Raw genomic sequence first — 16,078 nt, 5'->3', positions numbered from 1 at the left:
GAACATGGAAGCCATTGTGAGGATATGGCCATCACTGTTACCTGGTTCTGTGCAGTTCTTGCTGCTCCGGAGTCCAGCATCTTCAGAAGTCAGTGTATCATTCACCTGCATCAGCTTTCTCCCCACCATCCATTTTCTATCTTCCCCGATGAGATCCATGAGGTCAAGTTCTGGAGAGGAAAAGAAATCACCACGCATCAGTATCAGCTGAATGCAGTCTTTCCCTATGATGGGAGCCTGTGTCTTAATCAGCTAACATTTTTCTCTGTACTGAATGAATGCCTTTAAGATGTCTTGAATCTAACTGTCTGAGGGCCTCTGACTATTGAATCCCATAAAAGCAGTCTTTTATCCAATGACAGGAAGGAACTTATATACAAATACTTCATTGCCTGAGATAGATGACAGAGAGGTATGCATTCTACACTGGATTCCAGAGTTTCCCACGGTGTGAATAAACTAATGTTGTCTACAAAATAAATCTCTTGATAAAGTTATTTGGTTGATGGCTGTCTCTTTTCTTTCTCAATCCCCTACACCCAGTGACATGCTAAAACATGTTTAACAACCAATAACAGTGAGGGAGACAATCTAGACTTATAATCATTGGATGATTTCCATGACACCAATACCTTCACAAGAGACCAATTCAACCTATGAATGATGTTATTAAGAACTGATCTGGGAAGAGATATGGACTATGGACTCTACTGAGTCTGTGTGAGCTGCTTTAGTTTACCAATGTCTGCATGTACACCATATTTATCTCTCATATAAACCAACTGCAGTTGAACAACATATGCTCAGAATCTTATTCTTGGAAGTTAACCAAAGCCAAGGCATCACTTCACCATCCCCAAAGTGGCTGTCTATAAAATACCCAGCACAAGATTTCAGAAGGACAAGAGATGAAGGAAACTCATGTGAGATGGTGAGCAAGGCCTCAGTCTCTGGATGGGATGACCATGGAAATGAGAGTGTCAGCCCAAAGAACAGAGAGGAAAGGGCACATGAGGAAAGAAACTCTCCATCCTGGTTAGGGAATGTCGAGTCTGAAGTTTCTGCTGATAAGATTATCAGGAGGGAAATTATATAGCTTCTTGGTAATGATACCTCAGGCAAGAGAGCTAGTACAAAAGAGATCCCAAACCGGGAAGGGCATATGATATAGTCCAGATAGGTTCCCTATGGGTTTTACAACAAGAGGGAGACTCCATACATACATCTCTGTGTGTTGTGATGACCACTGAGAAAAAAATATATAAAATCTTTGTGGACCTAAAGATCCTCTTCAAAGAGCAGAGGTTAAACAAAGAATCATGGGGTCGGGCAGGGGGCATGGAGAAAGTAGGATGGTATAATAAAAGGCAGAGAAAAAGAATCCAAGGAAGAAAAATTAACAGTCTTGAACACCATGGACAAATCCAGCCAGACAGAGAGAAATGAAAACTTGAGCTTTGTGTGAGGGGCTTAGTGAAGAGGGAGGTGGCCAGACATAGTGGCTGTTTCTAGTGGCCTGGAACTAGGAAAAGAAACTATGGGAGATTATCAGCTCTGAAATGTCTAGAATAGCTCTGGCTAGAAAAAAAATGGTTGTATTGTATTTTTTATTTGTTTGTTGAGAGAACTTAACATTTGGGAGAAAGAAAGGGAGAGAGGATATGGAAGGACTTGAGGAAGAGACAAATATTATCAAAATATACTTAAATTTTTAAAATGCCTTAAGTAATAAATATTCTTTAAAATAAGAACAATGGTTCTAAATTATGACCCCAAGACAAGGGTCATAATTTTGGGGCCCAGAAGCCTTCACACAGACAACAGAGTATACCCAACCACACAATGTGATGCTCTGAAATGTAGAGCTAAAGGTCAGCATCTCCTAGCCTCTATTTTTTACAGTGATTGTCAATTTTCGAAACAATTGTACTTTCATTATTTTCACAATGCTACATGGGAGAGTATTAACATTATCTCTTCAATACCAAACAGCTATAAGATCACCAAAAGTATTCTGCAACCCCAAGCTGAAATCACCATTTCCACCTTATACATGGATAAGTTAGGGTCCTAGACCTTTTTGCAAAGTGAGTGTTTATCTGTATCTCACTTCACAAAGCTACAGATAGCATCAGCATCTGGTGAAGTTAGGTTTTCCCCAACTGTAACCCCAGTCCTGAATGTAGGCTTGTCAAGATCTCTAATAGAACTTAGGTATACATCCAGAAATGCACCCATAGTCAGAGACGAGGGGAAACTGCTTAACAATCAATGATGTCAAGTAGAGAAAACAAACGAACTAACAAACAACAAATAAAACCACAAAACTCTAAGAACTTATGAAGAAAGAATAAGGTCAGTAGCCATAGACTCCAACAATCAGTCTTAAAAACATAAACATGATTACCATATTAAAGACTTTCAAAAATATGGAGAGTAGAGCTCTCTTTGTCCCAGGCTAGGTGTCAGAACAGCTCCTGAGATGAAGAGCTGAGCATCACTGGCCTACAGATGCATTCTCAGAAAGAATGTGCCAGGGAATAGAGAAGTAAAGTAGTAGGGAAGGTCCCTTTGAAAGCACTACAAGACAGAGGGAAAGCGTCAGACACTCAAGATGTAAGGGAACAGCATGCTGGTCTACTCACTCCTCCTCATTCATGGCTTTAAGGTTATTCCCAGAAACATTTATTCTCCAGCTTTTCTTTTGATTCATTTCTTATTTTTTAAAATGCATATGCATGTGTGTGTGTGTGTGTGTGTGTGTGTGTGTGTGTGTGTTTTGTGTAGACACACACACATATGTATATTTCAGTGCAAGTACCCATGAAGACCAGAGCTGGGATTCTAGGCTGTTGTGAGCCACCAGATGTAGGAGCTAAAAATTGAACTCAGGTCCTCTGCAGAAACAATAAGTGCTTTTAACTTCTCATCCATCTCTTTATCCTTCTATAGCATTTCTAACCTATGACATGGAGCTCCAAATTAAACTCTGGTGCACAACAAAGACCTTGGATGTGAGTTCTTGAAGGTGTACTGTGCCAGTGAGCTCAAAACAACAAATATGGTCAGAGTACTAAATATCTGCCAGTCTGCATGGTATCTAAAGAATTAATCATGCTGTGGCTGGCAGAACAGCCATTCTACAGTCTGTCCTCACAGGCGAGTCAGAGGAGGGTGCTTCATAAACCTACAGTCTTAAGGTTCAGACAGACCCTGAAGACTTGCAAAGAAACAAAAGTATTCCTTCCAATGACTCCCAAAGCTTTGTTGCCAAGTTTCCATGGATCTGTGACTCTAAGAGAAAAGCTGATACCAATTAAGAGATGTAAAAGCAAAGCCAGCTATTGTAGCAGAAAATTAGAGGATTTTTTCTAACATAATGATTCAATATCTTTAGGAATTAGACGTTATTAAGACAGCACCTCAACCTTCCAAAACCTACAGACTTTTATATCAACAAAAACAGACTTGACCACTGATCACTGATACAACATTGAAGTTCAGAGTCTGAGAAAATGTTAATATGAATAATAATATCAGTAGTAACAACATTCAGTGAGAACAACGTTTAATATTGTAGTTCAGTTTGGTTTCCTCAAAAATCTCTTAGTAGAAGAGAAGATTTCATAACCTCTTTACCTCTGAAGCAAATAAGTCAAAGAAGTGCTTGCCTAAGATTATGGCAATCTAAGGCCATTTTGAATATTTCCCATAGATTTTGTCATTCTGTTTATTGAGCAGCTATTATGTGCAATCAGCTTTCCATTTTTAAGTGTGTTTTACATTCATAATAAATCTATGTAGAAATATTGCCTCTACTTTTGCAAACAAGGAAATGAAGTGGAAGCATTTCCATCACAGAATGAGTAAGTAGCAGAAGAAAGATCTGAATCTAGGCTTGATGGTTCCTAGGGCCACCTTCCTGGCAGATCCCTGGATGGAAGGAGCTCACCCTGGTTACAATGCACAGCTGATAATAAGACAAATTAGGAAAAAGGCCTTCACCTTACACTAGGTGGGGAGTGAAAACCATCTCACTGCATCAACAGTCCCCAGAAACTTTATGAAGATAGGCAGCACATCTGGAAAGCCTCACAGACCAAAGACTTGAACACGTGCAGTTTCTCACTATATGCACGGCACTGTACTCAGTAGCTTCCTAGAACCTGGCTATCTGTGACATGGGCTGTTCCAGTCTTGCATTTCGAGAGAAAATGCAAAGGGTGGGCAGTAGAGCTGTTAGGAGGCAGGGGAAGATGAAGCAGATGTGAGAAGGGTGCCCACTCTTGCACTTTGTATTTTTCTCTCTTAACTCACCTCCCTGGCTCCTTGGACTTCTCTGCTACAGGAAAGAGGTTGCTCCACTAAGCTACACTAGAGCAATGTCAACAAAAACACTTGGCCCCAATTCACAGCATTCTTGGCTTCTCAACTGCCCGGCCCTGAAAGTTGCATGTTGGCCTAATTAGTCAGGGGAAAGGGAGGAGGCCGGGGGTGAAGGGTATGGGGGAAGCAGCAGGCTCCCATGTCACATGTCACCAGTAGAAGAAGCTTGTAGGACTGTGGTCTCTGAGCAGAAATGACAAGAGGGGGCTGTAGAGATGCTGTGGGCTGCTGCTGTCCGAGGAGGAAACTTGGTTCTCAATCTGAGATCTGAGCTGCATGCACTGAGGAAGCAAAGAAAGTGGAGGCTGGGTGCCAAGTTTCCATTACAGAGCTGTGTGTTCACCCTTTTGCTCTCCAGCACGCCCTGCTCCCCCTTCCTTTCATTCTCTGCCCGTCTCCTGTTTTCCTTTCCCATGACCAAAGCGTACAGACCCAAAGGATTTCAGATACCAATCATGGATCTTCTTGGGAGCCCCACGACCCAAATCCTCAGCTCACAGCCCCAACTCCTAATAGACTATCTCTTGTCTGCTAGCCTGATGCACAGGCCTTCTCACCCTTCTCAGATATTGGTCTTAGGCTCAGAAGAGAGGTGCGGCTCTTTGCTCTGTAGCAAGGGATTAACTCCTCTGATACCTGGACAGATTAAAGATTGCACCACCAGTAAAGGTGGAACTGAAGGAAAGGGAGGGGTCAGTAAGAATGGTCAAGGAAATAAATGATCAAAGTACACACACACACACACATATACACACACACACACATACACACACACAAATATGTGCAGGAAAATGTCATAATAAAACATACTATTTTGTGCGATCAATATATGTTAGTAAAAAACGGAAAATAGAAGAATGTAAAATACGTCTTGTGTGTCCCTCACCTATGCACCAAGTTCCCTTCCTGTGCCATGTCACCGCATTCTGTTACATTTTTGCTCCATGCGCCGATCAGCTGACCTGGAACCCAAGTCCATTATCTGTGTCCACAGTGCATTTTCCCACTTTGTCCCAGAGTGCTAGGAGCCAGGGAAAATGGTCTCACAAGTTTCAAGCAGTCCCTTCTCTGAGAGCACACACAACTCTATCCTCTTGAGAACTGGAATGCTGTCCTGGAGTGGAAAGCCTGCATTCCCAAGTGTCCCAAATACCAAGGCAACAGCCCCTCCCTCGAAGGTGCAGAAACTAAGTTTTGGAATCTCCTGCATCATTCAAGAAGGAAGGAGCAGAAAACAAGCCAGGACACTGGTTCGAGCTGATGGGGATGGCCGCTGACAGACTCTAGGCTGGCCTCGCACGCCTCACCAAGGCTATAAATACCCACCCTGCAGTTTACACAGCTGCCTCCACTCTATGCGCTCCAGGTCTTCACCCCAGGGTTGGAGGTTGAGTTTGCACAAGCCAGCGGCCAGCAGACTGCCTTCTGCAGTCCCCAGTGAGCAGCACGCTCCCCTCATGGCCCCTTTTCTGGCCCACCCCTTGTATCCCAAGAGGGTGGCCAAATAATTTTTATCTTCTATAAGTGAAAGGGGTTTATACCTGAAGATTTTTTTCTGTCAAATTTTTTTAAACACTTTATTCTTATTTCTTAAATCAGCTTATGAAGTAGCAAGTTTCCATATGGGGCTTTTATACATATTCATTGGGGCCAATTCTATCCTCTCCCCACCGTATCCTTCCCTTTCCACTTTGTTTCTATATCTACCCCATCTCCAATACAAAAATCCTTCAGAGAGTCCAAATAAGGACTTCCCTTCGCACTGCGCTGCTTCCTGGCCCTTGGGGTCCTTGGAAAGGAACACAATGTATAGCAAAACCATAACTCAACCAAAGTGGGCCCTCTAAACCCAGCAGAGAGGGAAAAAATGAGACTAAGTGGACCATATACTGTTTTTTTTATCAAATATGTGCAAACTTCCAGAAAGGGTTCTGGGGAGAAACTGGGTGTCTTAAGCAAAAACTCCAAACCCTAAGGAAGCCATGGATTCTATTGTCTTCTCTTCCTCAACTATGTGGACATTGTGTCTGGCAGGTGAGAAGACCCTAAGAATCTGATGGGCTGAGTCACACCGCCAGTGTCTCCCACCAGCTCTGGTACTCTAAGGCAGCAGCTTTTAGGGTCGATTTAAACTTCTTTATAGAGTCTCTACAGTTGAGGGTCTCAGTCCCATTGAAGAAATTCCCTTTTGCTCAATGTAGAAGGAGCAGATAATCAAGTCACCATCCCACTTAAAAATGGGATGCTGGGGTCCAGAGCGTTTTCAGACCCTCCTTAAGGCTGTACATTGGATTCTGTATCTAATACTCATGTTGCATCACAACCATGCCAGCTATGCAGTCCTCTCCCAGATGGTGAGAGGCTGTCCTCTCAGTGCCAGAGGAAAAGGGGTTGATGGGCCTGTCAGAACCTGGCATTTCTACAGGTATAGGAACAGAAAATAGAGCGCAGTAGAATCAAGTCTTGGTGGAGACAGAAAGAATGAGGCCCTCAGCAAGCTGCTAGGTCCAGGGCTCTCCTGCAAGATGGATGGTATACAACTACATCACTTAGCATTAGAAACTGTGCCCATCCCCAGACAAGACTGCAAGCTTACCAAAGCAAACGAAAGGGGAGGTCCATAGTTTTTCCTACCAAATATCTTAACTTCTAGCCCAGACTGATATTGACCACTCCATTGTCCCACCTTACACATGCACATCAATTCACCGATCCCCAGGGAGTCCGGCATGGGAAGAAGAGATGAGTCCCTAACAAGGACAAAGGGACTACCCAGAGTTTGATGCTAAAGGCATGAGAAAAAGTCTGAGTTGCTGCTGAGGATGCTAGGAATGGTAAGGTATGGTGGTTGTGAGACTGATGCAGGGATGAAGATTCCACAAAGCTTTCTTTAGGGCATGCCCTCTACTACTAGATGTAGCAAATAGGATGGTTAGAGCCCAATTTCCTCTTGATGGTCCATTGACATGTCAAGGATCCAAGCTCAGCACCAACACCTTCCTTTCTTATTAGTCTCTCAGACCTTTTCCCTTTTTTGCTTCATAGGTGGTAACGAGCCTTTTTTATAACTAGTGAGTTAGGGCCAGTGAGATGGCACAATGGGTAGGAGTTCTTGTCACAAAGCCCGATGACTTGAGTTTGAGCCCTGGAACCTATCCGGTGGGAGGAGAAAACTAATTCCTGCAAGCTGTGCTCCTATTGTGATTTTTGTGCATGTTCCATAAGTATCATACATGTTCCATAAGTAACATACATGTCCCATAAGTATCAGACATGTTCCATGAGTATCAGACATGTTGCAAAAGTATCACACATGTTCCAAAAGTATCAGACATGTTCCATAAGTATCAGACATGTTCCATAAGTAACATACATGTCCCATAAGTATCAGACATGTTCCATGAGTATCAGACATGTTGCAAAAGTATCACACATGTTCCAAAAGTATCAGACATGTTCCATAAGTATCAGACATGTTCCATAAGTATCAGACATGTTCTATAAGTATCATAAGTATCATACAAGTGCAATCTTGAGCCCAGAGGCAAAATAAGTACATGTAAAAATTATTTTTTAATATGAAGTGTGCATTTTTCTATTATAAAATGACAACTACTATATAAATATGCTACAGTCTTCTGGGAAGGAGATGATTGCTAGGTAAGTATGCTCCTAGTCAATATTCTCAGAGAGCACACATAGACACCCACAGACAAACAGGCATCTTCCAAAATGGTATTTGAATAGCTAGCGAGAAAGTTGTTGCTTTCCTAAAAAACTTGCTCTATGGAAAGACCATCAGAAAAACAAATATTAAGACGATTTGTGTCCCCTTACCAGAAGATAAAGATCAGTAGACTCTAAACCAGTCTGTATGTCCCAGCCAGAATACATTAGGTAGAACTGTATGATCTACTTAAAAACATTCCAAAACAAGGAGTTTTGAACACATATACTAAGAGTACATAAATGTACCATCTAAAAAACTAGCATATTAATCAGCTGGGCCAGGATGAGGATTCTTTGCATAACTGGCTATTATTGAAAAGTCAGTGTTTTCACTCCGTAGATCTCACTTACAGTGGGCTTCGGCCATTCAGAGCCATGCACCTTGCTGGGTTATCCAAACCATTAAGCTTCCACACAAAACGAAATGCAAAATAGAGCTTCAAGCACATGTTTCCGGAAAGTCACGTTCAAAAATGATTAAGTGTGTTAAGTCGTGTCTACTCAATAAAACAATGTTCATTCATGTTGAGGTATTCATTAAAATCTAAATATTTTGTTCTATGAAAAAACATAATTTTAAAGTCACATTCTCATTTTTATTTTTACCTCTTAAATCTATGTTTCTGGATATTATAGGGTCTAAAGTTATATAAGTGTTCTTCTTTTAAATGTAAAATAGAAATCCAAAATTAGGTATAAGGCCTCAATAAAATACATCATTTTCACACATAATAAAGTATTAAGGACACAGGGATTCACATTGTTCAGAAGAATTTGCAGATTCCAGCTTCAAATGTTTCCATCGATCCCAGCTAAGCCATGCTCTGCTGGTGTGCCCCCTGTGGCTGTATTTTCCATACAGCAAATACATTTGATCCCTATAAGCCTGACTAATATATTCCTTCATTTTTCTTAAAAATTCACATTTTGCTTCCAATTGAATAGAATGTGATCACACTACATCGCTTGGCTTCTCAAAAGCACAGCCTTTCCCATCATCTGTGCTCGAATCAACCCTCCAATTTATTGCTTGGTACAAGTACAACATTGCCCACATCTCTGCTCAGGCTACGTCATCCTGCTGTTGCAGAAGAGACTGAGCAGGGACTGACTCCCCCTCATCCTGGGCTCCTCTAAAGTCACATGAACAATAAAAAAACATCGGGAGAGAGTCTGGCTGAAGGAAGAGAAATAAAAGGTATTTATTTCCCCTTCTGTGGTCCTAAGGAGAAAGCTCTTCAAAGACAAGAAGCACCAGGATTCTCCCTGAGGATGGTGAGGGGAGGATAGGGAACAGGGATGAAGGGAAAAGGCATTAATACTGAGGAAGAGCAGTTCATAGCCTCACAAAGACTAAGAAATGTGCCTCTGAATGACAGTTGCTTGAGTGACGGCCATGTATATTTTTCATCACCCACTTAGGGAATGGGCTTCCTGACATGGTTATTATTTTCTCATTGGTCTCTGGGAAAGTCTTGAACTGGATTTGATAAATCTCTATTGAGAAAGTTATAATGTTAGCTACACTGGAACTTTGTTCATACTCCCTGACCTCTCTTTGCATTTCTTCTCCCTTAATTGGAATTACCTTAAGATTTCCAGTCTGAACCCCAAAGCAACCCTTCACCACATCCACTTAACCCATGCTGACAGAAAGCTCTATCCATCTGTGAAAGCCTACATAGAACCCATGGTTAACTGCAACAATTTGAATGTCCCAATTTGAATGCCTTACCTTTGGGAAGTGAGGCCTAGGGGGAGGTCTTAGGAGACAGGATGCGTGTCTTAAAGAAGACTTTGGATGCTGGTTCCCCCCCCCCCATTCTCTCTCTCTCTTATACTTCCCAGCTATCATGAGTGAGCAGCTTTGTTCTTCTAAGTGTGTCTGGCCATGATGTTTTGCTTCATCACAGTTCCAAAGCAACTAGGCAATTGATAATGGTAAGTTCCAAGCTTCAGATGCAAAATACACCTCTTCTCTTCACAATTATCTCCATCATTTTGTTATTGTAGAGGAAAATTGACAAATATTTTAATAAAAGGCCATTTGTTCTAACAAATGGCTGTAACTGAACCAGGGCAGTCAAGCAAGAGTTCACAGGAATGAGATTCACCCATTCTCTCCCAGCGAATGTGGACCTAGAACTAGGAAAGCCATAGCTTTTGAGTATAAGGACACACTAGGAAAACAAAGGTGACCAGAGACAACATCAAGAGGCAAGCAGCCAAGGCCCAGATGACATCATCTGTTGACTTTGACGGGTGAATCCAAGATGATCATGAGCTTTTCAATCACGTGCTGCAATGATTTCTGTCGCAGTCTGTGCCAGTCTAGATTGGTCCTTCTGAAAGAGAAATGGAAAGATTCCCACCCAATCTGTGACTCATTCTTCCTAAAATCCCACCTCATGTAAAATCTGATGAAATCTAAAAGAACAAACCAGCACCGCTCTCTTCCAAACTGCTTGCCTTCCTTCTGCATCCACCATGGTACAGAGAGCTACTTTATTTTTTTTTTTCTGAACAAGCATTCCCTCATGCTGTCACACATAGTGAGCCTTTCAGATGCCATCTATAAAACAAAGGAACAGATCTGTAAGAGCACTGGGCTACTTTGGAGATTAAAATGGCCACAGGGCATAAAGAGATCAATTCCAGGCGACAGGTGGTGAAGCAGGGCCACTGAAAGTAGATCCTGTTGGTCTGAACACAGCTCCCCAAAGACCCAGCCAGCCCTGGCAGCTGACAGCCAGGGGACAGCACATTCAAATGGTGGAAGGCTCCAAATACCATCATGGTCCTATAGGAATGCGTCTGATGGCAACTCAGTGCTGGCGACAGTGGGAAGTGAGGACACTTCCCCAAAAGCCAATGTCAAGAAGACAAAGACCTGAATGTAAGCAGTTTGTTTGGAGGGGGAGGGAGAGGAGGCTGAGGGAGACTGGAAAGCAAGACAGGGCAGGGGACAGGAAATGTACCATGCTACACCATGGAGGCCCTTACTCCTATCAAGGCCCAAGCCCACCCACCGGACATTCAGTGATGTGCCCAGAAAGCCTTCCCAAATTGTGCATCTGAAGGATGTGTGCTATGTTGCTACAAGCCCACCAGTTTAGAGAGTTTCCCCTAAATCACAAACTCCCCAAATTCCAGCCAGTATTTTGAATGGGTCAAGCCAACTTCTGCATCTCAGGGATACCCCAACTAGAAAGGTGTTCAGAATGAAACGAGGCATATCCAGTCATTTCAGTGGGAATCTGGATTCAAAGTGACCTGCCCACTACAGCTGTGGCTGGAACCCAAGGAGAGGAGAAGAGATGTCTAGAAGGAATCCAAATGATGTCATCAACCAAAAGTAATCTTGGCCTTGTCTTTGATGCAAAGTCACTTGAAGCAAATGGGAAGACGTGTGCAGAAACAAATGGGTTCAGAGCTGTGATGGACATTCTAATGATGTTTTCCTCTTTTCTCTCTTATCATGGACCTTGACTCCAGAAGAGAAATGACCCTTTGCCACCTGTGAAAGAGGCCAGGGCAATGGAGGGGGCTGATAGTACACTTTCTGTTTCAACACAAAGTCACTTCACTCTCACTGTCCACTGCTCTTTGGGTCATGCTCACACCTACCCAAGCCGGGAACTGAAGCCAGAAGCAAGATTACACCAGGGGGTGAATGGAAAAACAAGATCTGCTCCAGGCCCTCCTGCCTCAGCCTGCACCTCAGGCCCACAGAGAGGAAAGGCAAGCTGGAGAAGGAGGGCACTACTGAGCCTGACAGTGAGTCACAGGCTGGGGAAGGTGGTGTGCTACCCACCACCACATACCTCCCGACATGCGAGCAGGATTGGTCGGATCTTATCTTCCCCCCTTGCTCACCTTCCGAGGACCCCTACACTTCCACTGTTTCAAAGAATTCCAACAAGCAGCACAGACCTCTGAGGCAGGCTTCCAATGACTTCCCCTTGGAAAAACTGTTCACTGAAAATGAAACTCAATTACTTAGGATCGGGTTTCTGCCACATGCACCTAGCCGTGGGCTCCTGGTCCCACTCAGTACAGTTTGTTCCTTGCAGGCTGCCTGCTCTCTGCTTTCTAGTTCACATTCTGTCCCCCAAAAGCTACACTGGGCCAGTCCTTTCTGAATGCTATAAGATACCCTGTCCATTATAGTTTCCACGGTCAAGAAACAACAGCAAACAAAGGATGTACATGCTCACACATACACACACACACACACACACATACACACACACTATAAAGGGGCAGTAAGGCAAGGGATTCTGGCAATGAGCAGGGCATATTGTCTCTTCTAGAATTATGTTATCCCTCCATGGCAGAAAGATAGATGGGTGGTAGGAGCACAGGTGTGTGTCAGGCACAGGCTGGGGTTGGTACTTGGTAAGCCCTGTGGTAGATATCATGAACTGTCTTTTTCTCAAGATCACATCCACCCATCCCTATTGTACCAGCAGAAAGTCATAGAGATGGAGCAAGCAGCTTGTCTTAACTTCATAGTTGGGCCACTATTGTTTGAATAGGAGGAAGTTGTATGTCACATGTCTCTAGTCTGGGAGAGATAAGTAACCACTGGTGAGACACAAAAGGAAGTTTTGCAATAGCTTCTAAGAAGGATGGAAGGTCCTCTTGCTTTTCTCAAATAACTGTCAATGTCATACATTGCTTTCTACGTGAAGAGGTGAGACCTGGAACCATGGCAACCTCTTTGCCACCATGAAAGAAGCTGGCTTTGAGATAAAGCAAACACAAGGGAAGGGAAAACATACGAAACTGGGTTCTTGAAGATGTGACCATGGGTCTGTTTACTACTGAGCCTTGATACCCCCACACTCTATTAAAAACATCTGTGATAGAATCACCAGGCAAATAAAGCATTTTAGTTGTTTAATTTCTGACAATATGAAGTGTCGTGCCTTCTGCTGTGGCATAGCACCGTCATGAACCGGAAGACCCTACTTCCTGTCTGGTATCCGCCTCTTTCTGGTCTGTGTCCTTACTGCCACAGAACTCCTGAGAAGCTAGCCTTCCATGTGTGGTCTGTCCCACAGGACTGTCCACCCAGAGAAGACATTTTCATAACTCTCACAGCAAAGTTTCTCTCCTCCCTCTCAGAGCCCACACCCATCAGGTCAATAATGTCCCTCTGCTGAGTGAGAAACAGCGCCTTGTCCATCAGGGCTGCCAGGCTGGAGAGAAGGAGGAGAGAAGGAAGCTGGAAAGGGGTGCTCTCTCAGAACCATATTTGCCTCAGAGACGTTCACTAAAGTCATGGTAGTGTTATGAATGTCACCACCTGTTTTCTGTGGCAGCATGACGCAAAGGTTGAGCCACATGAGGGGCTGGAGGAATCTGAGGTGCTATGGAAAGTCATGTCTTGCTACCTCCTACTCCCAAGGCCACCCTGACATGTGTCTTCAGTTGACCCCTCTGTAATGATAACAGGCACGACAGATAGGAGCTCTCCGTGCCAGAGGAGTGTATCTCCCTTGGCAGAGGAGTTTCTTATGGGAGGGCAGAGAGCATGTACAGCAAATGAAGCCATGAGCAGTGCTGTCCCTCGGGCCTTTCCAAAGGTCCAGAGAGGTCAGGGGTCTCATAACTCTTTGATGGGAAGCAATAAACCAGCAAGCGATCTTTCTCCGAAGCAATCATATCAGCTCTTTCCACAGAGTCAGACAGGGAATGCACAGATTGTGAACTGAGAACCTTTTTGTTTTAATCACTGGCTCTGTTTTGTTTTTTTGTTTTTTGTTTTTTTATAAATTTATTATGTATACAGCATCCTGCATGCACAGGCTGGAAGAGGATATTAGATCTCAGTATAGATGGTTGTGAACCACCATGGGGTTGCTGGGAATTGAATTCAGGGCCTCAGGAAGAACAACTAGTGCTCTTAACCTCTGAGCTGTCTCTCTAGCCCAGCTCACTGGTTCTTTGTGTCCAGTTTTAGTCGGCTTCATCTTCCAATCAATGCCGCTCTTTCTACTATTTCTTCTAAACACAGCACAGATAGTGTGATGTCTCCTCCTCCAGTGATACATGCACGTTTGTCCTTTTAACGTTTGTCATTCTAGCTAGAATTCCCCGTCATGCCAGACATAGTCAAGGATGGACATTTCCATTGCATTTCAACATCTCGATGCGACAGTCACATCGTGGCGTGGGGGTTGTTAGTACTACTCCTCAAATGAAAAAGAAATGCTTTGGAGTTGAACCTAGCAACTTGTCAGAGATCATAAACTACATGTTGAACCCGTGCGGTAGATAGAACCAGCAACACTGAAACTTAAGATCAGCCTGATAATAGTCCTGGTAGATTTAAGGTGATCACCCCAAGTTCTCAGTGTTTGTAGGAGCAGAGTATAGCCTGGATCCACCACTTTTTATCTCCAGCCCAAGGATCTTTTATTAGTATTTTAGTCCTTTATACTTAAGACATTTGAACTCTGAGCCAGCTCACTAATATTATCTTCCCCTTAGTGTTTGCATCCGAAAGAAGGAGGGACTGGGCTGCTGTTTTTTACAGATATAATGGGAGATTCTGAAAGAAATTTTTCAATAGAGAGGGAAAGATAGTAAATCTAGAGGCACAGCGAATGTGGGTGGTAGAATCTCACTGGTGGGCATCTGAATGGCACTCTGTTTTTAAAATGTCTCTGTATGGTTTATATAAAATATTGGCGACAGTGTGGCTAAGGCTTCGTTAGTGCATTAATATCAATAGTCCCCATTTTGCAGTATCTGAAAATGGGAGCAAGCATCACGGCCAAGCCCAGTGTCCACAGTGAGCCCTTCCAGGTGAGGCCATGCCTGGCTATGTGGCCGGTGTGCGCTTCACTTAGCTGATCCTTAAACATGACAGTGTACTGCCATTCAGAGGAGCTCCTAAGGTCATGATTACTCTGCCCCAGGGCCTTGTGACAATACGCTGGCACCCACTGTAGCCAAATACCCTGAACATCACCAAGGCACATCAGGCAGTGGGGAGCAGCCTCCTCCAGAACCATACCTACTTGAGTCCTTACTCCAGAGACACCCCAACTCTCCCAGACTCTTAAGCTGTGCCTTGGCCTCAGGCCCTCTTCCAGAGGAGTTTATCCTGTCTTCTCATTAGAGGTGTTGGAGGGCTTAACCTCAAGTACCAAGACCTCATGGACAAAAGTCCTCTCTGGACTGAGCCATGAAATAACCCAGCTCAGGGGCAAGCACTGTCTGTGCACCTCTATGGGATCTCATGTGTGCTTCCTCATGAGATCACTATGCCTAAGAGAATCGCCCAGTTAATTTCCTTGTGATTTAGGGTCTATTCCTGCACTCATATTAAAGAGGAAGTCTCTGCTTAGCTGGATTGTTTTACTGGTGACTTACTGATAGAGCCAGATAGGCCAGATGCCATCTGCTAGATATTCCACAGTTCTGTCCCATCTGCTCTAACCTTGTGCTTGATCCTGGCTGTGTAGACTCCACCCCAGCTTGTCCCTGGAGATCTCTCAAAGTTTGTACCTAGCGAGGAAGTTACAGGAAAGCAAAGGCCCATTCAGATCTTCCTCCTCATCCCTGCTTCTGAGACTGGTCCTCCTTATATCCAGCTATCATCAGAAAAGACCTTAGCATTTGTTTTCCTCCACAGCTTTGCCATAGGCAGGAAGAGCTCACGGGATAGGACGCAACCAGCTTGGAGAGGAGCTGCATGCCAGCATGGGTCCCCATGACTCTGAACACTGCACCAGTGTGGTCTCAGTGAAAACAGTTAAAAGACACAGGTAGCGCTACAGACAGGGACCTTCCCAAGTGTGTGTATCAGGAATGCAGGAGTACAGAGGGATCCTGGCTCAGCCTCAGATTCTGATCAGCCTGTAAGGTACGGGCAGAGAGCAGAGGGCACATACTCTCACAGCAGAAAGAAGAACCACACCCACAGTTCTGGATGAATGGTTAAGATGAT

The 16,078-nt window shown here is 43.8% G+C and overlaps 1 protein-coding gene across 1 annotated transcript in view; it reads right to left on the bottom strand.

Annotated features, from left to right (window-relative positions):
• Slc24a3 (solute carrier family 24 member 3) overlaps positions 1-16,078 on the bottom strand; it is a 480,749-nt gene that overhangs the window by 404,196 nt on the left and 60,475 nt on the right. The window contains exon 2 of the mRNA XM_052183806.1: positions 42-170. Within this exon, the coding sequence (XP_052039766.1) occupies positions 42-170 (129 nt within the window). The remainder of the gene's footprint in view (positions 1-41; positions 171-16,078) is intronic.

The sequence above is a fragment of the Apodemus sylvaticus genome, chromosome 5 (genome assembly GCF_947179515.1).
Source record: "Apodemus sylvaticus chromosome 5, mApoSyl1.1, whole genome shotgun sequence".
Taxonomy (NCBI): domain Eukaryota; kingdom Metazoa; phylum Chordata; class Mammalia; order Rodentia; family Muridae; genus Apodemus; species Apodemus sylvaticus.
The sequence above is the reverse complement of the archived record's forward strand: the minus strand, read 5'-3'. Positions and strand labels throughout refer to the sequence as shown.